Source organism: Falco cherrug, chromosome 11 (genome assembly GCF_023634085.1).
Source record: "Falco cherrug isolate bFalChe1 chromosome 11, bFalChe1.pri, whole genome shotgun sequence".
NCBI classification, from domain to species: Eukaryota; Metazoa; Chordata; class Aves; order Falconiformes; family Falconidae; genus Falco; species Falco cherrug.
In genome coordinates this window covers 7,876,885-7,901,727 of record NC_073707.1, presented here as the reverse complement: position 1 = coordinate 7,901,727, position 24,843 = coordinate 7,876,885, and the positions used below count along the sequence as shown (strand labels likewise).

General features: G+C 45.9%; 1 protein-coding gene across 3 annotated transcripts in view; it reads right to left on the bottom strand.

Moving 5' to 3' along the window:
* MYO7B (myosin VIIB) overlaps positions 1-24,843 on the bottom strand; it is a 55,927-nt gene that overhangs the window by 16,123 nt on the left and 14,961 nt on the right. For 2 of the 3 annotated variants that reach the window (XM_027808839.2, XM_027808840.2), the window contains exons 11-34: positions 24,484-24,603; positions 24,116-24,258; positions 22,603-22,813; positions 20,571-20,706; positions 20,183-20,343; positions 19,081-19,131; positions 17,170-17,307; positions 16,068-16,220; positions 15,452-15,550; positions 14,801-14,895; positions 13,183-13,267; positions 11,915-12,133; positions 10,471-10,647; positions 9,389-9,598; positions 8,317-8,484; positions 7,961-8,041; positions 7,258-7,385; positions 5,610-5,736; positions 4,212-4,331; positions 3,255-3,428; positions 2,283-2,510; positions 1,671-1,838; positions 948-1,065; positions 726-852 (exon numbers count right to left, since the gene is read on the bottom strand). In XM_027808839.2, the coding sequence (XP_027664640.2) occupies positions 726-852; positions 948-1,065; positions 1,671-1,838; positions 2,283-2,510; positions 3,255-3,428; positions 4,212-4,331; positions 5,610-5,736; positions 7,258-7,385; positions 7,961-8,041; positions 8,317-8,484; positions 9,389-9,598; positions 10,471-10,647; positions 11,915-12,133; positions 13,183-13,267; positions 14,801-14,895; positions 15,452-15,550; positions 16,068-16,220; positions 17,170-17,307; positions 19,081-19,131; positions 20,183-20,343; positions 20,571-20,706; positions 22,603-22,813; positions 24,116-24,258; positions 24,484-24,603 (3,437 nt within the window). The remainder of the gene's footprint in view (positions 1-725; positions 853-947; positions 1,066-1,670; positions 1,839-2,282; positions 2,511-3,254; positions 3,429-4,211; positions 4,332-5,609; positions 5,737-7,257; positions 7,386-7,960; positions 8,042-8,316; positions 8,485-9,388; positions 9,599-10,470; positions 10,648-11,914; positions 12,134-13,182; positions 13,268-14,800; positions 14,896-15,451; positions 15,551-16,067; positions 16,221-17,169; positions 17,308-19,080; positions 19,132-20,182; positions 20,344-20,570; positions 20,707-22,602; positions 22,814-24,115; positions 24,259-24,483; positions 24,604-24,843) is intronic. The other variant, XM_027808842.2, reaches the window with a different exon arrangement.

The following is a 24,843-nucleotide window of genomic DNA, read 5'->3' as shown; positions in this document are numbered from 1 at the left end:
TTACCAGAGCATCTGAAACACTTACAGACCCATCTGCAGTCCCAGCCAAGGAACCTACACCTCCTTGCAGACAACTCCCTTGCAGTAAGTATTGGTAGTTCTTAATTTGCCTTCTCATGAGTTAGTAGGTGTGAAGGACTGAAGTGGTTCAAATTCATTCTGGACTCCACCATGTTTTGTACAAAAGTGCTTCATTACAGACAAAAGAGCACCCTTCTTTTGGAGTAACCAGGCAACTAATTAAATCTCTGATGGCCCTTCACAGAGGTAATTTTGTGTATGTAAGACTCTGGTCTTTGAATGATCTGATGCAGGGATGTGTGTCCTCAGCAAGCCAATGGTTACCCTCTGTCCCTCAGTTATCTTGTTCAGGTCCATTGTGCTCAAGAAGTATACAACTCCTGGCACGAACAACAGAGGATGGCTGAACTGCGTTAGTTAGTTGGGCCATTCCTGTCTTGATGCATGTCTGTGCTTCCTTACACCTTTCTGGCTGAGCAGGGTCATCTTTCCCTTCCACCAGCTGGGAAGATCCAGCCAATTCAGTATTTCCTTTACAGGCTGCTCAGAACTTGTCCCTTTTTCCCAGACCTAGGCTAAACCACCTTTCCAGGCTCAGATCCAGGGGGATGGCAGAGAAACTACACCTCCCTCCTAGGTGGAAGACCCTTTCTGAGTGTAGGCAGAGATGCCTTCCTCAGATCTTGTCTTTCTGGGGCACTCACCTGTTGGTGTGGATGCCAGTTATCTCTGGGAAAGTCAGCTCAAGGAGCCTTTTTTCCGACTCATCCAAGAAGTAGATACCTTTCCAATTTATGGCAACAATGAAGTGGTTCTTGGGCAAGCTGGGACCTGAAAATGTAGAAAAAAGCTCCTTATCAATGCTATACATTGTCCTCCTCTATTGATATTATATCTGTCCTCTACTCCCAGGCTCAAGGTATTACCTGAAAATTTAGTGACTTCAAAGAATCGAGAAAAAAGCAAGGGCCACTGAAAGCGAGCAAAATCTACGAGTTGTTCCTTTACAGTCTGACGAGACAGACGGTCCTGTGTGTATGGGGCCTGCAGTATAAAAAGATATCCAAGGTTTTCTCAGTAAAATCTGATTTGCACGATCTGCAGACAATAAAGAGCGGGCCTCATCCCAGAGGTCCCCAACAGCCCTCTGCTGTCATTGGTGTCAGGGGTACCTGGACAAAGTCACACCAGGAGCAGCCTCCAGGGGCTCAAGCCACATGCAGCTGAGGCCACCCACAGGCATGTGGATTCCAGATTTCCCTCAAATCCCCACTCACTGATCTGTTCAGAGTCTAACGCACTTTGGGTGCCATGGAAATAATTCACATAACCCACTTCCAGATCAAAACCAATATTCCATCCCACGCCCATCCTGACTTGATTGTCAGATGGAAGATAGAGAGCTGTAAAAGATACTCTATCCAGAGACTGAAATATACTTTTTTCATTCTGCCCCCCTGCTGAGCCCCTATATGGAAGAGTGAGTGGAAAGGTTCTCCTCTCCCCCAGCCCTGATTAACTGTTTGGGATACACAAACTGAGATGTTTTTCCTTCTTTCCCCCAACAGACTATTCATAAATGGAAATGGTGAAAGAAGCAGAAGCTGGTGCACGAGTGGTTACGCAGCAGTGCCAGCCAAACCTCTTACCTTAGCATGTGCATAGGTTATAAGGCTCACCCACTTTTCCAGGGGCTTGGACTTCAGCTGTTTCACTGGGATACAGTCATGGAGCACCTTCTGCACAAGTTCATTGTGGATGGAATCTCCAAACTGGATGTAACAATATTTTGCCCCTATCTCCACCAAATCCTCCTCCTGCAACAATGAATCCATTAAAAGAGGCCTAGAAAGATGTCACAAAGTCCAGATAGCCTCATTCAGCCTTGAAGCCTGCTTAGGAACTGGCTTTTCTCCATTTCTGTCTGGGTAACTCTTGACAGTCATCCAGCGTAAGGGGAGATGAACATCACACAATCATAGCATCAAACAGATTATTAGCAAAGATATTTTAAAAGGACCCAAACTATGCCTTTGGACACGCCTCCAACTGCCACATGAACTGAAAGTTGCAGAAAACCAAATGTATTAATTACAGCTGCCAGTGTGACAGCTGGTACAATCACCTGGACAGGAATTGTTCATTAAGAAGGGAAGGGTTGCTCATAGCCACTAGAAACTTCTTTCACCTTCCTGCTTTTTAATGTGGGAAACATTAATATAGTTTTCATCCTCTTCAAGAGGACGAATAAGGAGACCCACCTTCTCACAACGGTACTCTCCAAAACGGATGCCGCGAATGACTTGGTGGTAAATGAGATCAGTGCTGATAGGATCCTCCTTGGAGTTGTGCCAGGGAGTGAAGATTTCCTTCCGGAAATAGAGCCGCCAGGGCGCATTGCGTTCATGGGTGCCCCGCTCCTTCGCTAGCTGTTCACACTGCGAGATGGCATCCAGGACGTGATCTCGTCCCCCACCCAGTGACCAGACCTAGAACAAAGGGACACTGCGTGTACTGGCATGCTTGCTTTAGGTCTGAGTGAAGGACAACAAACCCAAAGCTCCTGGTCTCCTGACAGTAAGAGACACTCTGAAGACGTAAGCAGATGGATGTGCAAGTTGTACTTTGATAAGCGTGTGTATTTTTATGCACAGGGATGGTATTGGGAAAAATGAGTTGGAAGTTAAGACAAAGCAGCTCTGGCTCACAGTCTTCTGTTTGTCTCCTTGGACTTCCCTTGTCCCCTGTATAGGCCCTTAAGCACATGTGCAAGTGTTGCTGTAATCTAAACAGAAATTCCATCCCTGAATTAATTTCTCTGCTATCGATGGCTGAGCCTGAGCTTCAAGATGTCATCTGGCTGTGTATGTCTGTTTTACAGCATAACTGTAAAAAAAAAAAAAAGCAAAGGGAAGGAGAGGCTAAAATGCCAGCGTGCGAGCTAACAGCAGCAGCCCTGGCGAGGACCTGGGCTTCCGGTGCTGCAGGATAGGGGCTGCATCAGCAGTACTGTAACACAGACCAAGAGAGTGATGTGCAGCAGTGCAATGAAAGGCAGAATGGGATTATCAGGTGCTGAGATTCAGGTAGGATTCAGAGCTGGTTTGGTTTGAGCATAGAACTGGTACAGGGGTGCTTCCAGAAGCCAGAGGGAGTCCTCAGTGAGGCTGGGTAGGCAGCAGCAACTGCACAGAAAGAGAAGGGAGCTTTCCTTCTATTTTTCTACACTTTACCTTATCAAACACAGCGATGTAGAGCGAAAAACCAAACATGTCCTTCAGTTTGGTTTTATCTGCTATGAACTGACAGATCTCTTTGGCAATGGAAGCAGAGTCTGCAGGGACAGTGATGCTTTGGCCATTCATCAGGGTGACGTTAAACATAATGGGTTTCTTCTGCTTCGTTGCCTGTAAGTCAGAGTTAAATGAGAGACATGAATTCTGGGAAAACCTTACTTTTCTGTGAAGAATGAAGACATTTAGGTTTAAGATCTCCACACACTGTACACCCTAGTCAACAATCTTTAAGTGAATCTCTGACACCCACACAGTTTCTTCAAAGCATGGTGAGTCTTAAATATAAATTACACCCCAGGAGCAGCACTGGACTCAAGTTCTCGCCTCCCCACAGCTCAGGGGAGCTGATTATCACATAACAGTGTGGACTGACGAACTTTTTTTATAAGCCTTATTTGGCCTGATGACTTTTGGGTGCAGCCTGACATGCATCAGTAGAGAGACGGCGTGCAGCAAGTACTTCACCCAGGGAGATGTGTGATAGGCAATAGGGTCGCACAAATTTAGGAAGGAATTGAACTGAAGTTTTCACTTGAAGTGGGTATGCGTGTGCCTTCTAATTGCTACGGTGATATTTGAAGGAGCGGGGGGGGAGGCAATATAACCCTATCATACACACTTCCTCCCTCCATTTTAAAAGCATAAGCCCTGCACAGTTCTTTCCACAAATTATGGTAAGAGCTTTAACTTAAATCCTCCACTGGATTTAGGTTAATGGTAGCCAGAAGAGGTGCATCTGAGAAGCTGCCCAGACCAAGGCACCTGGTCTTCAATCCCCTTGTGCAATTGATTTGCATGATCGGAGTTGGGAAGATCTGTTAGCACAGGTTAGTAAATGCAATCCAGTATAAAATGACACAGATTGATACAATCAAGCAAAAAGGGAGTTGCTACCTGAAGTTCTAGCCAGCTCGGAGGTTCAGTCCGTGCCCCGTTGACATAGGTACGTCTCAGACGTTCAGCACAATATGGTGCATAGCCTGTGGGCCCGTGGTGGATGAAATTCAACAGGTACTATATGCACAGAGCATAAGAAAGAATTGGGAAACAGTAATCCTGATAAAACATTAGAAACCTCCTGCAGTTGATCTACTGGATTAGAGTGACCAGTTAGCTTACAGTTCACTAGAAAGTATTAAAGGTTAGGGTTGGCATTAGTGTTTTGAAAAAGGAGGTTTGAGACACCAAGTTTTCATTCATTCTGCAAGAAGAAGACTTGTGTCAGTCTATTCACTATGTTTAACTACACAATAAATATTAGACAGTGGAGACTTCATTCTTACAATTAGGTTAGGGCAAGTGTTAGTGATTCCAACTGAAGAGCCTGAACTCTTTTGACATTCTGTATGAACAAAAGTGCTGGGAAGAGGGCTAATTGCAGGTTAGGACTGGTGACGATGGTTACTTTTAGTTTTACTAAGTTCTCTAGCAATATCAATAAAGTCCATGATTAAGGATTAAGATTGGACATCCAGAAGAGGAGGAGTGCATGAACTGAGCTTTTGGAGTTTGTATGGCTCTGATATCTTCAATGACATGGTGTAAGCATGGCCTTGTACTGACATACTCATATTTAGAGCAAGCACGAGCCAGTCACCTGGTTATTTTAATGATTAAGAATATTCCTAGAGATAGAGTATGATCATGTCTTTCATGAATTCTGTGTGGTTCACAGTCTTTGGATGAAGATTGATGTCAAAATATGTCTATGGCTTGTGTCTGGTTTGTTCCGAGTAGTGTCCATTTAGCAGCATTTATGATTAGGTTAATCGTTTGAGCTAGGGCATAAATAAAGCCAGGCTGAAGAGTCAGGCTTATCTATGGATTCTGTTTGTCGCTAAGACCTAGGAGGAAGACTGATGTCAAATTGGAACCACAGGCTGTTGGGGTTTCTTTCCTGTCATGAAGTGGATTTATCATCCCTTTAAATTTGGAAATTAATGAATGATTAATAATGAAAAAGGCCAGATCTCTCTCTATTGGATTTTGTAGGGCTTGGAGATGTAAGCTAAGAACTGGTAAAGTGTGAGTGTGTGTGTGAGTGTGTGTGTGAGTGTGTGCGCGTGTGCGTGTGCGCGTGATTTTATACTGCCCCCCTGAGTTATTTGATCTGCTTTATTTTTAAATTCCCAGGTAAGCATATGAGATGAGATAGTTTCTGCTAAAATCACAGCACCACCTGCTATGGCAGCCAAACAGTTTATGTGGTTCTCTATATTAAAACACCAACACGCACAAGAAACCAGATCAGCTGAGGCATTTAAGCTGCTGTAGGAAAGGTTAGTAGCGTACCTTCACAAATGTGTCTGAAGGAGGAAAGCAACCAAGGCAAAGTGACAGAAGGATCCAGCCTCGAGCATAGCTGCTCCTGTTGCTGTTCTCAGTGAGTTGTTTGCAAATCTGGCAATAAATCTCATCTCTGTAATAAAACATGGGAAAGCAACAGATAATGATTCACTGCCTGAACTGTCTTTGGCTAAGTTTCCACTGCAAGCTTGGCATGATTGCAGCATGATTATTTTTGGCAGGAAAAGGCTCAAGGTATACTTAGCACCCTTTACCACCCCCTGTTACTCGAGCAGTTCAAGTGCAATTCCCACGCTGGATTACCTCCTGTGACAAGCAGGGGAACTGTGCAGGGACAATAACTGCCAGATCATCCAGTGTGAAATGGCACTGCTGCCCCCCACATGTGAAACTTGCTCTAAGCTCTCTACAGTATGTGGCTTGTATCTCATGGCTCTTGTCTGCTCATATGTGGGCTTTGGGATAAGGATAGGGGGACACCCTGATTAATTTTATACTTTCAGTAAACTTGGAGCGAGTCTTTGCACAGGATTAATTTTATACTTTCAGTAAACTTGGAGTGAGTCTTTGCACAGGAATGGAGGCAAAGGTGCTTCAGACTGAGCTGCTGAAAATGCAAGTTGCCTGCAGCAAGGACATATGGGGAACAGATGCAAAAATCTGCATACAAACAGAACTGCTATTTTAAGATTGTCTTAAATATTCTGGACTTGGAACACGCATTTGGCAAGTCTGATGTGGGAGGACACAAGGTGGATGAGTTTTTTGTTCCCAGATAGGACATATGATGAAACACAGACCAAGGGAGTAGACGCTTAGCCTGTGGCTATTACGATAGCTTGACGTAAGATTTTTGCCAGCTGAAGATGTGCTTCAGGGAGCATCCTGACTGAAACAAACCAACTATGCAGAGAGGAATGCAGCCCGTGGCTGTGGTCAAGGCCTGTGCCTATGGGCTGTTACAGAATAGTGTTGCATAAGTTAAAATGGGCTAAAAAGGAGGAGAGAATCCTCAGGGTCAGGTCAGAACAAACCAGCTTCTGTCTGCTCTTCACACCATGCTTGGCCTAAGGTCCAGCCTCATGCTGCTTATGAGCAGGATTTCTTCTTTTAGTGAGCCAGGCCTTCAACCATTTGATCTGGGGACATTGCTTGAGGGCTCAACAAGAGGCTAATTGGGAAACAGGTTAGGAACACCTCTTACACACCTAGTGTACATCAGTTCCGTATTTCTTACTCTTCTGAGCGTTTCTTCTCCCCCATACCAGGGCTGCGTTCCACCGCCAGGTGCTGCTGGGTTACAGCCCTGAGCTCTGCCCCACTGCGTGTGTGTGGGGTGCTCAGAAAGCCATACTTGGAGGCAGCTGACAAACTACAGCATGAGGATACCACAAAAGGCAGTAGGGGAGTCATTCTCGGTCCCCTCTGCTAAAGGGGAACCACCCTCCAAAGAGGTGTGTGGCCTGCAGTCTCAGTTCTGTGTGACTACCTTGGGCTTTCAGCCAGGAATCTCCAGAGAGAAGTGCGAGACATTGCCAGAATCTGGAAAATGTCTGGAACCGTGGAAAGGGGATGCTGAATCTCCTTGATCTAATGGGTGCCTGGTCCTAGAAAGGAGGTACAAATTTCCTACCTGATGGCAGGACGCAGGATTGCGTTGCCAATAATGAAGTGCACTTTTTCTAGGTTGGACATCGGTCTCTCAGAGATCGAGCTGTCCTCTTGGAAAGCCTCTTCTCCATTTTTCAGTTGGTCTGTCACCTGAAAGAAACCAAGCAGAACCCCAGAGTGCTCTAGAAACCTCCCCTCTTGCCAGGCAGCTCCCCCAGAAGTGAGAGACGTTCCTGCTCAATCTTCCTGGCTAAAATTTTCTGCTCAGTGCAGGAGCAGTTAGGAACAGGCCATATTTCCCCTCCTCCCTCTCTCAAGCTAACTCATAAATGCTGTGCTCCAGCAGGATACCTGGCCAAGAGAACTTTCTTATACTGTCCTGTACAGCCCTAAGGACACGGTGGTTCTCAGCCTTCTCAGGGCTTTGGGCAAACTGTTCTGTAACACCAACAATTCTCAGTAATAACTTCTTCCCTGTGTTCAGGCATCACTCTGCGGCAGGAACGGATGGAAGTAATCTGCCAGAGCATGAATGACAGCATTGTACACGGAGATAATTTCAAAAGAACAGTGCACCAGGTACCCCATACGCAGGGCTGTGCTGGCTTGGCAGGGGAACAAGTTCCCAGCTGGGAGGCTGCTGTCACATAACATCTGTCAGAAGGTAAAGATAAAAGGTTCCAGGCAAGAAGACTTAGGGGAAGCAATTTATTTCCACCTCTTACCTTCCCCGTCAACTTGGATGACCGCTTGAGCTTCAGGGAAGAGATCCCTTTTGAAATCCTGTTATCCTTTCTGCTTTCTCTCTGCAACATACATTACCATTATAGGAAATCAGTTTAATGCACAGCAAGAATGATTCATTAAGGACAGGAAGATACTCAAATGGAGATGTTTTTGTCTTGTTCCCTCCTGCCAGAAGGAGCTGCAGTGCCCTTTCAGGACTGACAGAGGTCCCTTGCACTTCTGCATTTCATGTGCAGTAGCATGAAAGGGTTCCTTTGCTTTTCGCACTCTTGGGAGAACAGCACAGAAACCAAGGAAAGCACATGAAAATACAGACATAGCCTGCTCCTCTCACCATATTTGGGCTGTCGTTCCTGAACTGGACCTGGTTTTTCCTGCCAATTGTGTCATATATCTGTGTCATCACGGAGCCGCTCTTGATGGTGGCATTCTTGGCAAACATGGCTGGCTCTGGCAGGTCCCCCATGAACCTCAGGATGAAAACCCACACAACTAGAGAAGCCTGTAGGGGCAGAAAGCACAGTCAGACACCGCCAGGAGAACCAATGGTCTCATGTCGTTTCTGCCTGTTTAGATAAGAGCATCTTCTTCCTGTACCCAATCCAAGTTGTTAAAATTCCTGTCCCCTCCTGCCATTTACACCAGGAGTTTACTTTCACATCAAACAACATGAGAGCAACATTCACAATGCTCTCATGCTAGGGTGCAGCTCTAGTGTGAATGCCAGATTTGCTCTGCGATTGCTGAGCCTCCACCATTCCCTTTAGTGGCACCGTGCAGGTGTGTTGTGGCTGGAGCAAGGCAGAGAAACTTTGGCTGAATCACACTCTGCATTTACCTGCCTGCACAGGTAAGCAATGGAGTAAACTCTTCCAGGAACCCTCAGACCCAGAACTAGAAAGCCAAGTAACAGCGAAGTTTTTGCAGCATGGGACCCTCCATTCTGCAAGGCTGCTTAGTACCAGGAAAAAATCCCCTCCTCGGTTCCCCTGTGGTTCAACAGAACTGGAGGCCTGGGTCTCCCCCTGTCCTAACTCAAAGGACCAGCCGCCCTAACAAGACCATAGAGAAGGGTCAGTTCTGATGCTTCTCTCCAGTCCGTTTTTGCCTTCAGAGGGTATCTGGAGAAGTCAAAACAAACCTCAGAGTTCTCTCTTTAGGCAGACTGAAGGTGACCCAAGGTCACGTGTTGGGCAGGTTGTCTGTGTGAAGTGTTTGCCTGCAAAGTGCCAAAAAATGCTGGTGGGAACTCCTACTTTCATACAAGTGCTTAGGACTATCTGCTTGGCTCTGAAGTCTCTGGTTCCCAGGGCTGTGCCAGAGGCAGGGGAACGCAAGGATGTGGGGAGCTGTAGAAGTTGGGGCTGTAGAGAGAACAGGTTCGATAACAAGAAGGAGCAAGATACCAGGACGTTGTCCTTGTCATCATGGTAGAGTAGTGGGTGACGCAGCTGCTTCCGGATATGTGTATGTGTAGAAGACCCCTGGAAATAAGTAGCTGCAAACTTTGGGAAGGTGTACTCTTCCAAACCATCTGCTTCCTCTTCTAGCTTCACACTCACGGGAACCATGTCCAGGTCCACCTCGTCCAGCTTGTTAGGCTTTGTTTCCAAGTCCTGTGCAGAACATGAGGAAGAAACATGTTTTCTTTCCCTGTACTCTGATAGTCTTATTGTATGGTTTGTTTTTTTTTTAATTTTTGTTTTGTTTTTTTGTTTGTTTGTTTGGGTTTTTTGGTTTGGTTTGGTTTTTTTGTTGTGGGTTTGGTTTTGGTTGGTTTTTTGTTTTGTTTTGTTTTTTGGGTTTTTTTTGCCATAGGTCCTCCAGAATTTGGCTTTCCAGCTAACCCCAAAGCCATTTTCGGCTGCTACCAACAGATCATTGGGACCCAGAGCTTGTCCTTCTGAAATGCATCAATTCCATATGACCTTCCTGTCTTGGTCTTCAGCAAGAACATTGCTGATGGAAAACCAAGGTGTTACCTCATTGCTCATATCCTGCAATATACTCAGGATAAATAACCATAAAAATAACTATTTTATTCTGCCTACCTCTCCCTACCCTATTCCATCCTCCACAGCTGTCAGGACCAGTAGATCTCAAATTTTGCTTTTAAGAACACGAGATAACTTGGGTCATGAAATTCCAGCTTGTTTCAGCCAGAAGATCACTGAGAGCACTGTCAGCAGAACACGTGGTTGATGCCAAAATGCAGAGAATGGCATTATTTGGTCAGGGTCTGCTGGGCCAAAGAAACAAACGTGCAGTGGCTTTTGAAGACACTTAGTCCCTGAACTGCATGCGACCAAAAACTTTTAGGAACTGACCTGCAAGCAGATCCCAAAGAGACTGTCTGGATGACTAATTTAGGTGATTCTTTCACTGCACAGAAGTTCCTTAAACAGAATTGACAACTGATGGAATTCCAACAGTCAGTAGACTTACACAAGGGATGAACACGGCCCATTACCAGTCTGTAGCTCTGTACCTCAAACCCCAGAGGAGCCTGTCCTTCTTGGCCTCCGATCATAGCAGGTAAAAACCCAAAAATTTTGTCCACCATTTCTTGGTCGCTGATAACGTCATGATTTGTTGGTTTATTGGCAAGAGCTTTCCTCCTTTGTCTTGCTTCTGCCTCGTCTCTCTCCAGAGGAGTCAGGTGTTCCTTTAAACATAGAAGCTGGTTAGGCATGACTTGAACATCGTTCTGCTAGAATGAATGGGTGTGAGGATGAAACACTATTACAAAGGTGTTATGGCAGTGAGGTCCAGCTCTGCTAGTGCAGTGTTGGAATGTGAAGTTAAATGGTTCTTGTGCTAGGCAGTCACAAAGACCTAGCCCATCAGTAGCAGGGCCTTGCTTATGGGTAACATGCAATTTTTCAAGAACTTTATCAACAAGAAATAATATAGGAAAAACACAGAATTCCTAACAGCAGAAACCCCCATATTATTTAAAAAGGTTTTCCGACAGGGGGCTGTAAAAAGTATTGTGCGTGTTTGGCTAAAGTGCCAGCTCATACTGCAAACAGAAATGTGCACGTTTGCCTTGACCCATTTCTAAAGCATTGTAACAAATAATTTTACAACTATGTCTGACCTTTGAGGAAGTCTGCAAATATATGCTGGGTAAGCTCCCTTATCAGCCAAGGAACACAGCATTCAACGTTCCTCCACCAACATATCTACCTTTTGTAATCTCATAGCCTCTTCCCTTGCTTTCACTGGTCCAAGGACTTGGATCAGATGTTCCTCTCCTTCCAAGTGGATATTCCTGCCTTCCAGCTTGCACTTGTTTTTTGAACAGGACCATTCTGTGACTCTTTCCACAACTGCTGAGACGACCCCCTTCTACCATCAACAAGCTGTCCACACCAGGACTTTACCCCAACAGGGACTCAGGTCTAGATTAGGCATTTTAGGGAACAAGCCACAGGCAGAAATCTGCAAACCGGCTTCATCCTGTTTGTACGGCATTAGTAGAGAAAGGAAATCACAGAAAGGCCTCCTATGTGCTATGGACTGCCAAGGTAGTAAGTACAGGATTTTCTCTGGCAGTGCATACCAAGACACATGCATTAGGATCCATTCAGGATCCCTACGTGACAGTATCAGGCCTCGCTGTAGAAACTGAGCGTCTCTTGCAGGAGTGACAGATATGCATGCACACCTTATCTTTTCTCCTGCCTTCTGTCAAAAACATTTCAGCTCTGTCAGTGAAGTTTTGATCCATGATAATGAACACAGCAAATGTAAACAAGATCAGTCTGCTTAAAACTCTGCTTTCGTACTTGACAAAAGCTCAAAATAAGATGTCAAAAAATAAACATCCACATCCAGTGCTATACTATGGCAACACTTGCCAGTCATTACATCTCTATCAGAATTTCACAGAAAGAACATGTTCACAAGGTATCTGTGAGCATACATACCTCCCTCTTCATCCTCTGGTAGATTCGGCGAGCAAACATGCCCCTTGCATATGCTTGTATAACACATGCAGCTTTCTTCTGCTCCGCTATCTTTTGACGCATTAGATAACCACGGCACATGGCTTGAAGCCTGATGATATGAGCTCGGGTTGCTTCATACTGTTTAGCAAGCTGCCGGCTCCGGTACAGGGCCTGCAGGCGCCCGAAACCCAGCATAACCTGTGGGAGGTGAAGAAAAAAGAAGTGAGTATGGTTCAAAACCATTAAGACTGGGAGTTTGGGAGGAGTTGAAGATGACAAAATTCAGTAACTGGATAAAGACACTGGAAGGGGCTAATTCGATACTGTCCTTTATGCTTTATTTTCTGCCAGTAATAGGCTTTTAAAACTAGTTTAGATAGAGTTCTTTTGGGGCTCTGTTCCAGGGAGTGGCTCCAGGATGTGACAATGATAGCCAGGGTTTATTACAAGGGAAGGAAGAGAGCAGAAATGAAGCCAAGTGAATGGAAAAAAAAAAAAAAAGGCACATCCTTGGAGAGATGGGTGTGCCAGTCCCAAGAAAAGCAGCAGAGGAGGATGGGGCAGAGTGCAAGACAACAGTCTGGCTCTTCAGACAGGAATTGCATCATTGATGCAGAACAGAAAATGTTTCTCACTGAAAGTGGCAGTTTCTCCTCCTGCCCCTTATGAATGTGATGCCTAGGATATATGAATAATAATCCCTGCCACATGAACACACAATAGGTGAGTGGCCCCAATATGGCATAGCTTTCCTCACCCAGAAAACCCACCATCTATAGAAGAACAGCCAATATCTTTAATAATGTGAGATTGATATAATGATTTGTCTGGTAATTTTTTTACAGATTCCCAGTTTTCCTGTAGCAGTTGCTCATACGATGGTGGTGATGCACAAACGCTAGCCTTGGATTCCTGACTAGAAGAAGTGTGGGATCACTCATATGTCAGGTCACCAGAGTCAGGCCTGCCAGAGGTTAGTTGGGTTACTATTTCACTAGAAAGCAGAAATGTCACAGGTTCAGCAAGCCCTGAGAGGTCCCAGAGCCCTCCTTGGACCTTACACCCTTCTTTACACCCTACCATCTTGCCTCTCCTCCCTTCAGTTCTAAATAACTTCATTCCTTAATACTCAGTCTGGCAGGGCAGAGTATATAAACACACATACACAAATATACATATGTGAGTGTGTGCATATATATATATTAAGGAAAAAAAAAATAAAAGTTGTATATACATCTGCATCTTACCGTTCTGAAATCCTTCCGGCAGCAGTACCCTCGCCAGGCTGCCTGAATGGCCACAGCAGACCTCCTCTGCTTCAGAAACTGCTTCCTAAGCAGACAGACAGGGGAGGTGACAAACAACAGGTTATTTCTGCTGGTTTTTATAATAGTAAAGAATAAGGTGGTAGGTTTTCCTTTTATGGGATCTGATCTCAGCCTTGTTTGCTGTCTGGGAACACTAGAGCCAGGAAAGCTATTGTTAAATAGCTCAATTATGAGTAGACAGCTTTTTGGGGAAAGCTTGAAGCTCAGTGAGGCTGTTCTTCCTACTTCTGAGCAGCCCCCAAAAAGTATTATGTTGCAGCAGAAAGATTAGTCTGGCCAGATACTTTTGTACCGTATGCTTCGAAATTACACTCACTCAAACATTTTGTCTGCTTACATGTTCTCCATGCTGATGGAAAGGCCAGAAAGGCTGTTTTGCCTGATCTTTTCTGCAAATAAGGGCCTTAGGAGGGTTTACCTTGGCTCATGCCATTCTCTAAGTGAAGCAGCACCATGAATCAGTTGAGCTCACAAAGTGTTTTCCTATTTGCCTTGCTATGCGTTTGCTAGTAGAAAGGATATATAAGTATCAGTAATCCACCTGGATACATCTGATCTGACTTGGCCCTTAATGCTACAAAAATAATCATAGCAACCGCAGACCAAATTCACTGCGGTGGTAGGAGAGCTCTGTAAGAACTGAAAAGTCCCTCGTATCAAGCCTGAACAAGTTAACCCCCCCATCTGATGACCACTTGCTCCCCAGTGACTTAACTGCCAGGAGCAGGAGCCCATCCCAGCAAGATGAACTTCCCACGGTAAAAGCTGTCAGAAGTGGCATATGGCTCTGAAGGTTTGAAAACAAAAGCGAGGTGAGGCTTTCAGAGAGAGGTGGTGTTCAATAGCAGGCAGAGTTTGAAAAAAAGGGGGAAGTTCTGGGGCATTTGTATCATGGTTTTCTAATTCTTGCTTCTCTACTGTTGGGAATATTTCTTTAAAAACCCAAGATTCAGTCCTATATCATGGTTCTGGTTGGAGGATACAAGATTAGTAAGTACAAATCATGATGTAAAGCATTTAATGAGGACAAACATTTACTTGACAGTGACTAAATTTCACTTCTGAAGATATTTCAAACTAAACCAGACAAAATGCAAGAACTGTGAATGTTTGGCAAAGAGAAGGACTAGTTAGTTTTATCTGATTCTTCTGTATGTCTTGTATCAAAGCAGCATCCTAAATCAGAGAGTTCTTGTAGCTCTGAGGGCACAGATTCCATGGGGATTTCCTGCTTTCCAGATGCCTATTGTTTACTAGAAATACTAAATGCAAATCCTCCTTTCATCACTTCCTCTTCATATAAGCTGCATGTGCCACAGCCCTGCATTTTGAGAAGCATAATGAAAATACACTGAGCCAGAACAAATCTTTGTGCAAAATCTGCATAGACGCATTGTGTGCTGTTGACGAGCACTGAATGTAGGGCTGGTGAAAGGTATGGATCGACACATTTCGTCCCCCCAAATGCGTCACAGAGTGTGTTAAATTGCACCACAAAGATTACTGCTACAAACTTCCCTTCTGTGAGATCACTGACCTGTCCTTCAATCCTCTCATCACCTTCTGGATAAGAAGAACCTTATCTGTGAGTATATTTTGGCGTTGCAGCTCCAATACTGTATCATGATGATCCTGTTAAAAGAAGTGAGGATATGCCAGCTGAGCAGACACCCCCGACAACTTCTGCAAACTGGACACATGGTCTGAAAGAGGTCCCAGATCAGTATGATGGAGTTCAAGCTGTGATTAAAGTGCATTTATGGAACTGCAGTAGGGAAAGTGCACACCACCTGACCACACCATGCCTGGCTATAGCCATAAACAAGCAGAGAATCTGCCTCAGTAAGACTGGTTTTACCTGGGGGTATGCTATGGGCAAGGAGGTCTCCTGCAACAGCGTGCTGTTATCCAGTTCTTTTTTATGCTCAGGGCTTGAGCAGAGACCAATGCATAGCACTGTGCTGTTTCAGCTGCAACACTGGAGCACAGGAATAGGATCAGCCTCTCCTATACCAAGTTGTTAAATTATTTGGCCTTCAGGAGCAAAGATCCAGCCTCAGATTAAAGACAGAGTTTGTAAGAGAACCCAGTCCTTCTGGGTCACCGCTCTTGCACAAGCAAGTCAAGCTGTACTATGAAGCACCCATTTTTTTTCAGGAGGAGACAATAAACTGTCCTTTTTACTTACTTTAAGGAAAATCTTGGTTTTTCCAGCTTGCCAGCTTTCGTTCTTTCCCAGAACTGCTTCAGAGATGCTGATAGAGCTCTGTCGAGCATCATTCTTCAACTGATACACAAAAGCATCATGTTAGGGCTTGGTTGTGAAACACAGCAGCTGTACTAGGTAAAATCTATTGCCCTGCATTTCAAAGGATGAAAAACAGAAACAGCTGAGGTCTTACTGACCTCTGGGCTGACAGTATAATGAATGAGAGTGGTTCAGCTGAAATGGTCAAGAAAAGGAGGAACGTGACTGCATGGCCAAACCTTCCAGAGTTGAAATGTGAGGAGGATGTTAAAGACCTCAGAAGTGTGTGATTAGAGAAAAGAAATATCTGAGGGCAATTGGGATGTCACCCTGCCTGGGATGTCTGTGTGGAGCAGGTCAAGGCAGCCAGATTTAAAAGTGCCTCTACTGCTTCAGCTAAGGTCCAAGTGAGGATATATGTATTTAGCTATGGTTACTGTGATGACAGCTCTCTCAACTGTGCCAGCAATAATCTAAGAACTTTCTACTGTGAGAAAGACTAAAGCCCCAAAAGGAAAAGTTGGATTAGCCTTAACCAAAGTTCTTGCTTACGCACCTGTTCTCGAAGAGACCATGGCAGGAGAACTCTGTACCTCTCAAAGAACTCCTCAAAGCTGTAGCGAACTGGGTAGCCAGCTTTCCTGATCTGAATGGTCTCCATCATCCCTGAATATCGCAGCTGTTTGATACACAGCTCCCGGTCGAACAACTGAAAGGGGAAGCAGACAAGGAGGAGACTTAGCACTGAAAGAAGCTACACACGCAGCATTCCTTCAAACATATCTATTAACCTCCACCTCAGGGTGCCTGCAAAATGGCCTACTATGCTTTTTTAAATTGCACTTATTTCTTTAATACACAAATTAATTCATTACAGGCATAAACAAGTCACCCCAAAGGGTCTTCAAATTTGTGTTTATCAGCAGTAGAAACAGTCCATTAACTTCAGCCTGGCTTCAGCAAGCATTTTCAACTCTAGAACTGCAATTTCAGATGAACAATGATCTGATCATATAGTTTTGCAGGTGTGAATAACTGCAGTAGCAACTTAGGCCCTGTGGGCATAGCCATGCAAAGTACAGCATGCGTGTGGCTAGGTTCTTGTCATGCAGGCTAAAAATAGGCTCACTAAACCACACACAGTGCTTTAAAAATTAACTTACTTGATCAACAGTATACAAGGTTTTAATGTAGAAGTGGCTCATGATCTCACGAGTTCCTGGCAAGTCTCTTAATGACACAGTCCTCCTGTAGTGTCAATTTAAGCCACATCACCCCTCTCTCAAACACCAACAGCTCTCCTATTCTCTTTCAGGCTATTTCATAGTATGATCATTGTTGGATCCTAATGTTTTTCATTTTTCCCCTTGTTGAGGGACTAGAAACTCCCCAGTTCTGTCTTTACAGGAAAGGCTTCTACAGCTCCTCTCAGGAACACACCTATCTGCTTTTTTGCCATCTATTACTCTATGATGCTTTTTAAACATGTTTTCATAAATGAACAATGCCAACCCTATCAGTCTTTTTATTGCACTAATAGCCTGTACTTCAGCTCTTCTTGGCTGAAGTACAGATATAAAATGCTATAACAGCAACTGACAGCTTTTGCTCATTAAAAAGTTTACTGAAGACAAGCCCTCATATTGTTAAAACATTACCAGTGGTTTCTTGTAGTCATTTGGCTTGATGCAGCGGATGAAGTATGGCTGGCACTGTTCAAGGATTTTCATTAGTTTTTCCAAGGATTGCTTGAACTGTCCTCCCAGAGTAGAGAGCCGTTTGGTGGTATCCAAGCCCTAGGAAGAGTAAGCACATGCTGGCTGCTACAGCATTCACTGTAAGAGGGCCAATTAATAATTCTTTGTAATTTTGTTTAATGTAACAGTATCATACAACTGCCAGAAAAAAAACAAACAACCAAACCCTACATGGAAGCTAAATCAGCCACCTGCATCTTATTAATTTGGGTTTATTCTTGGGGAAAAAACCCCACTGAACCCTTTCACCTACTTGGGCACCAAGTTCTGGCAGTGGGGGTGGCTGTGATGATGGAATTTCCACCCACACAAGCCCACCCAGGCCCATCTTTTCCAGCCAAGGCTGAGTTTAGCGTATGGCCTGGGTGCCAAGCTTTTATGCATGGGCGTGTGCCTGAAAGCTTGGTGAGCCACAGCCGCTCCCAGAGCAGTAATAACCTCCAGGCCAGACGTTTTGCTGCCATCTCATAGCTAACTATGGATGCTAAAGATCCAGAGCAGCTCATTCCTTACTGATAAGGATGACTGATCACCTTGCTCATTAGTACTACAGTAAGCAGCGAAAAGGCAACTTTTGCTGGAAGATAAGGTAAGAGCTACTCCATATACAGCTGCATATAAAGTGCTTTGTATCTCACTGCTCCTGGGTTGAATTTTGCTCGCAGTTGCCATACTGCAACCCAGAGGAATTGCACTTGGCTGCAGTTAGCTTTCCCAGCTTCACTGATATTCCCACCTATGTCTTTTTCACACAGATCGTCACAACAGGCCTAAGCTTCTACCTCCTGGTATCTTTAAAGGGTACATTAAATTACGGTGACCACAGTGCTGATTCCAAGTAACAGAAGGATTCTGCCGGCCTTTAACATACAGGCATGGAGCCACTGCAGGATGATACAGCTTGTGTGTTCGGTTTGGGGGGTTGTGGGATTTTGGGGTTTTTTTCCCAAGTAAATAATTTGATGTCCAGTGGCTCCCCTCACTTCCATGGTCTGTTAGGGTACCTCATTCTGCCGGTTCTTACGTTTAAAGTGCCCTTTTTAACACTCAAGTGGCCAACCTCTGATTTAGCGACAGGGCAATGCTGCCCTCCGGCGACCGAACATTCATCCTTTGGGAAACCCTTCCTGGGAATGTCTCTTGGCGACTCCGATGTACCTTAGGGCTAGCAAGCATTTTTTTTTTTTTTTAAGTAAATACGACAACATCATATACATGTTTAAACTGTATAAGAGTTAAAAGCAATTTGCACTCCCAGATCTCCGACCCTTCCTGCTGTACCAGTACATCAGTGGGATGGCCACACAGGTCTGAAGCCTATGCCCTCATCTCACACATAGAACGTTGGTAAAGCTGAATTTGTTGTTGAGATGGTGGTGACTTTTCTGCCCTGGTGTGTCAGGAGGGCAACTCTGAGACCTCAGGACAGCAAAGGGTTTTTTTCTGGCACTTCATTCACTGTTCTTTTCTGTAGCCTGCTGCTTAGGCTTCCAAACGGTGGCCTAACCTATTTGAAATTAATTGAGGTATTTCAGCTAACTGCTGCACATTTTGAAATGGGCAGTAGCCCACCAGCCCACATTTAGCAGCTCCTTTCCTGCCATGCTTCTGTGCTTCCTAAATGTAAGGAAAGGTGGTTTTTTTTCAATAACACAACCTTATTTATAGAGACAAAAAACATTAGAGCATTAGAGCAATGTAGATAGACCTGATATTTAATCTGGAAGTATTCATAGCATTTAAGAGATGCTAAGCCAGTTCTCTGTTGCTGCTTGTACCACTTCTGACATTCTTCTCCTCCAGGATGTTTACCTGTCCATGGCCAGATGTTCTGGACAGCAGAAAGCCACAACGGGATAAAGACTGAGGAAGAAAGGACAGGATCAGAAAACAGTGCCAGGAGAACAGACAGATAACAGGTAAGATAGCAAGCTGACTGTTTGTTCTGTACCCTGCTAGGAAAACTCAAAGGTGCAAACATTAAAAGCAAAGGTGCCTTCACATGATGACATTGCATAGTTAAATGCTCAGAAATCAAGGCATGTGAAAGTTGCAGCAAGGCAGAGAACTTGAACTCTGCCTCAAGCCTCAAGCTGTTTCCAGTCCACCGCACTTTACAACCTCATTTTCACTAGGCACAGGACAAGGCTCCCTGCACTGCTAGGCACAGATGATTCTGTGATAATTAGCCACCATGAACTCTGCCACAAAGCCTCTGGGCCAGGAGGGAGAACTAAAGTTGCAGCAGTACCTAGGGCAGTGAGACCTGTGTCTACAAGCGTCAGTAGGAGCAGGAAGCAGAGTATCTCTGTGACAGCACAGCTATTTGCTCCTTGGTGCTAGCCTGTCAGCCCTGTGCAAGAACAAAATGGCCAGGACCCAGCTGCCAGTTGCCCAGTCAGAGCCCTTGGTGTTATGGTCTGAGCAGACTGGCTACATGTGCAGTGTGGCAGCAGTTCAGCTGCCAGCTTCTGGACAGGTACTGGCTTTGCAGAGGGGTCTCTGGTGAGTGCCTTGTTCCATTCCAACAAACCTTTCAAACTGCAGTTCCCTCCTACTACGTTACACCCATCCTGGCAATGTGGATGCAGTATGGGTGCCCAGGCAGACACAGAACAAACCCATCCAGCTGATGACAACTTCTGGGGAGGCAGCACTACGCATGCTTCTGTCACAGCCTGCAAGCATGGCTATGCAGACGTCCAGGGACGCAGCCCTGGGAGACAGGACTTGTTTACAGCATGAACACTAGACCCTGACTTTTCCTGCAGACTCCTTTGCAGAAATGGGTAGAATGAAGGGCATAGGGATTTGCTGGCTAAAGAGTGCAAAAGAAAGAGGTCAAGAACAGCCAGGGCCTTATGGAAGGGAGGAGAAATTAGTTGTTCCTGCAACTTAGCTCCAGTAAGCCAACCTTGCAGGTCTGGTCAGCTCCAAGATGCCGGATGGTCCCACGTCCCAGATTAGGTGGGGTGATTTCCACCTGGAAAATCTCTCTCAGGAATTTGTTTTTGGAGGAATGAACCACTTGCATTACATTAGCACTCAGTGTGTCCCGATTTTTCTCCAGGAAATCTATAGGATGGAAAAAAAATCAGCTTGTCATGTCTGCAGCCTGCTGGCTTTAGCACCACTCTGTCTAGCTAAAATCCAGTTCGTTTACAGTAACTTGCAGATTAGTTTAGAGTAATCCTCCTGACCTCCTGATCTGACTTCAGCTCAACACTACCTTGGAGTGTCACACATCCAGGGCAGGTCATGCCTTTCTTTTCACCCTCCGCATCCAGCAGAGATAGGCTCACCTTTTGATTCATAAAAGACAACCCCAGCAAAGTGGTTGATGCCGAACTTGGTGTCATGGACACTCTTAGGTGGGATGTAGACTTTACTTTTGCCGTGGAGGGAATTGATTTTGATGAGCATGGTGGCATCTGTGCCCTAGAAACAAATACAGGCAAAAAGAACAGGTAAGCAGATTCCCCCCAGCATGGGCCTATGCTCAGCAAACAAATAGAAGTGGTGAGCAGTGATAACAAAAGCTCAAATTCTGTCCATTATTTGTGTTGTCGATCTGGAGAAAGGTAGTGCCAGAAGTGTCTTCCCTTTTACACGGATCTTTCTCTCAAGCATCAGGACAGAAAACACCACCAGAGTGTAAGGCCTGGTATTTTAGGGCTGTATCCAAGCCCCCATAACATTACTAACATCACCAGGTGTGCTGAGAATTTCCCATATATTTGGACCTCACAAGCAGAGCCCTGCACCAGCCTTCCCATGCCACCCTACCCAGTCACGCTCTAAGGGGTGCATGCTCCTTTTCCCACACTTCTTTCACTCTCCGGCTGCTGCAAGACTCAGAGATCCCTGGAACAAGGCTGGCCTGAGCAGACACCGGTCAGCTTGCTCAGATCGTGACTTCCACAGGCAAGGCACTCAGCGGAGTGCTTCTCTTCAGGGGGTGCCATCACAATCTCATCCCCTGTTGTGCATGTGAGGCTAGTGCTGCTGGCTGGCCCATGGTAGGGGCAGTGAGTGCTGTGCTATCTGGGAAGTCATGTGCTCATGACGTGATCATAGAAAAGATGCTTTCTTGTCCTGAGTGCAGGAAAACTCTCTAAGGGAAGAAAGGGGAAAGCTGTCTGCCTGTACATGATCCTCTCAAATTGTTACCTGAGAACTACAAATGAGCTGAGGCAGGGGCTTGCTTTTCTGGACAAGCCCACATTGGCACCTGGTTGCTGGACCAGCAGTCCTGCTTAGCCTCACCATGCTTTGGAAACTATGAAAATGCTCTGCAGGAATGTCTGAGATCACATGCTGCTTTCATCTTTGCTGTGCCCCACGGGCAGGGCCCGGCGCTGAGCCCTGCCGACCCTCACCCGCTGGCCTCGGCCCCTCGGCCCGGCCTGCCCAGCCCCCCCGCAGAGCCCCCTGCCCCCCAGCAGCTCAGCCCCCCCCAGCTGGGTGCCCCCTGCCCTGACTGAGGGGGCACTCGCTCCCCTCGCCCAGCCCGGCGGTGCAGACACGCAGCAGGACGGGCCCCGGCGCTGAGCCCTGGGGAACGCCCCGTGTGCCCGGCGCCAGCGGGATGTGACTCCATTCCCCACCGCTCCCTGGCCCGGCCGTCCCCCAGCTCCTGACCCCGCGCAGAGCCCCCCCGGCCCGGCCGGGAGCAGCCGGTGGCTGCAGGAGATGCTGTGGGGACGGTGCCAAAGGCTTCGCTCCAGCCCGGGCAGCCACCACCCGCAGCCTGTCCCTCACCCGTCAGGGGGGTCACCTTGTCCCACAAGGAGATCAGGGCAGCCAGGCAGGCCCTGCCTGCCATAACCCCACGCTGGCCGGGCCTGACCCCCCGGCTGTCCTGCACGTGCTGGGTGATGGCGCTCAGCACCGTCTGCTCCGGCACCTTCCCCGGCACCCAGGGCAGGCTGGCAGGCCCGTAGCTCCCCTACAGTTCCTCACAATGGTGACATTACTCAACTAGGTCTGTCATCCAGGAGAGAAAGAGCAAGCTGCAGCCCAGACCAACAGCAGAACAATTCTCAATATGTGAATTCAGGTTTCCTAAGAAGCCCTTGTAAGACGATGCGGACTCCTTCCTTCTCCGTCTGGAACAGCTGTAAGAGTTTCAACAGCAGGGTACCAGGAAGACCACATTCCAGCAGAGAGAAAGGCATTTGTATAGTGAGCTAATTTAAAAGAATCTATAAGGAGAAGACATTGCCTCTCATAATGTATCCGAAAGCCACTTTTGCACTTTTCTGTGTGTAAAGCCAAGCGTTACCTGTGAGCTGTGTGCAAAGCCAGGCATTACAAGTGAAACCAGAAATTTACCTTTGGGAACTTGCTCTCTTCATCAATGAGAGAGATGATATTCATGGGCTTGAGTGCAATCACTTCCAGAGCCTGGCGGTTATCAGCGAAGTCGATGTTATTCCAGACAATGTGCTCGGCAAGGTATTCCTCCTGCTCCAGCTTGAAGACATGGTGCACGAAGAACTGTTGAAGGTGCTCATTGGCAATGTTAATGCAGAGCTGCTCAAAGCTGGTGGGGGACAAGATGGGAACCATGGTCATCCTTGGCTAGTGCTGCACTGCTTTACGGTATTTCTTTGTTCTCTGTATTAAATACATATCTAGATAGACTCCTGCTATATTGCACAGCGTTAATGATCACCACCACTGCCTGTTGCCAATCTTAGCGATATAAAAGATGTATCTTCTGCTCCAATACAGATAAGCAGAAATGAGCCAAGTGGTGATTGAGTTTTGCTGAGTAAGGAAGGAAAGATGTTGTATGCATTTCAAGAAACTGTAGAGATTAAGGGGAACATATACCTGTGAAAGTAGCTTGACTCTATGAGTGTGTGACGTGCTTTTACTTGCACTGGCACTATGACTTCTTTTGTTAGTTACTCCTTAATGTTGCACCTGACTGTCATTACCTGGTAATTGCTGTGGCACGCTGTGTGTGCCTGTAGAGAGCTCACCACAGTGAGGCCCCATATGAATTGCAGACTTAGGGAACAGCATAAAATAATAGGAGAGCACTCAAAAGATAGGAGATGGGCTAAACAGATCGTAGACTATGTTCCAAAAGTCAGTGAGGAATATTATCTTGTAGAAAGCAAGCAACATGCATCAGTTGAAATGGATTGGAAAAGACTGCAGAATATGTGCTGATGGTTTGTGGAGTACTGATGATATGGTATCATACAACTGAGAGAATTGCTGCCCCCATAGAGAAGGGTAAACAGAAATGGTGTTTTGGGACTGAAACCACCAGTAGAAGAGGCAGCAGTGAGACAACGGTATACTGACCAGGTATTTTGCCAACCTGTCCTTAAGAGCAGAGATAAGAAGCAGCTCAAAAAAGGGATGGGATAACACCGAGCAAGATGGAAGCATGAGCTGAAATGGGAAACACAACATGGCCTCCTTTGTACTATATGCAAAATGTATCCCAAGAGACATGGTAAAAATGCTATGGAACAAGAAAGTTTGGTACAGAGACATGGGACATACTATATCTTCACGTACTGGCTGCCTGCTCATAGCAGCTTCATGGGCATCTCCTCTGAGAAAATTCCTGAAGTTTTGGAATAGACATGCGCAATGGCTGCACCAAATTGCAGGTTAGGGAATGAAGCAGAAACATGACCATGTCTGAAGAAAAATGGAATCTGTGCATGATTATTGCTGGGAAAATTCAGTGACGGAAATTTCACTGCTTTTCTGAGAATCAGAACGATAATGAAAGAATATGTGTCTGTTCGGTTTTTTATTCTTTCCCTTTACATCAGCTGCTTTTCAGATTCCCAGTGGAAATTAATCTAGAGCCTCCTACCTGTTGTTGCTGAAGTTTTCAAACCCAAAAATGTCCAACAGTCCAATGGACTGACGTCTGGTTTTAGACTTTTGAGAAGTTGGGTTGAAAATGGCTGAATTGATCTTGTTCACTATCCACAGGAAAATCCGTCCATATATACCCTGAGAAAAAATTAAAGAGGAATTAGAGCCCATCGTTATGGTCTTTGGACATAGCTTACTGCTTGCTACCATGCTGCTACAATGCTGTCAAACTATGCCTGAAAACTACAAGGGACTGGAGCTCTCTGGGTGGTTGTTTGCCCACGTAAGGCTCCTTAACCAGGAAGACAGACAGCTCCAAAAGTGTCCCCAATCTTAAAGCAGAGAAAATGTAAGCACTGGTACCTTCACAAAGGCATCCCTCCCATCTGCGGCTTGAACTATGTTCAGAGGCCTGGACACGCTTTCTCCTCGGACAATGATGGAGAGGTTTGTGAGGCTGTTCTGGAGTTCACTGGAGTCCACCTGGAAGAACAGTCATGGCAACCTGGTCATTCCAGGTGGCTAAAGGAGATCCAGCAAAGTCTGTCTCAGGAAGAGGGCCGTGACAAACTGCCTGTCCAGCAGCATTCACCGGCAGCCTGCTGTCCCAGTTAAAGATCTCCCAGCTCAGAGAGACATCTGCAACAGCATCACTTGAACGTCAACAGGAAGACGAGGACGTGCCCATTGTTATAGGCACACCCACACAAAACCACTCCGCAG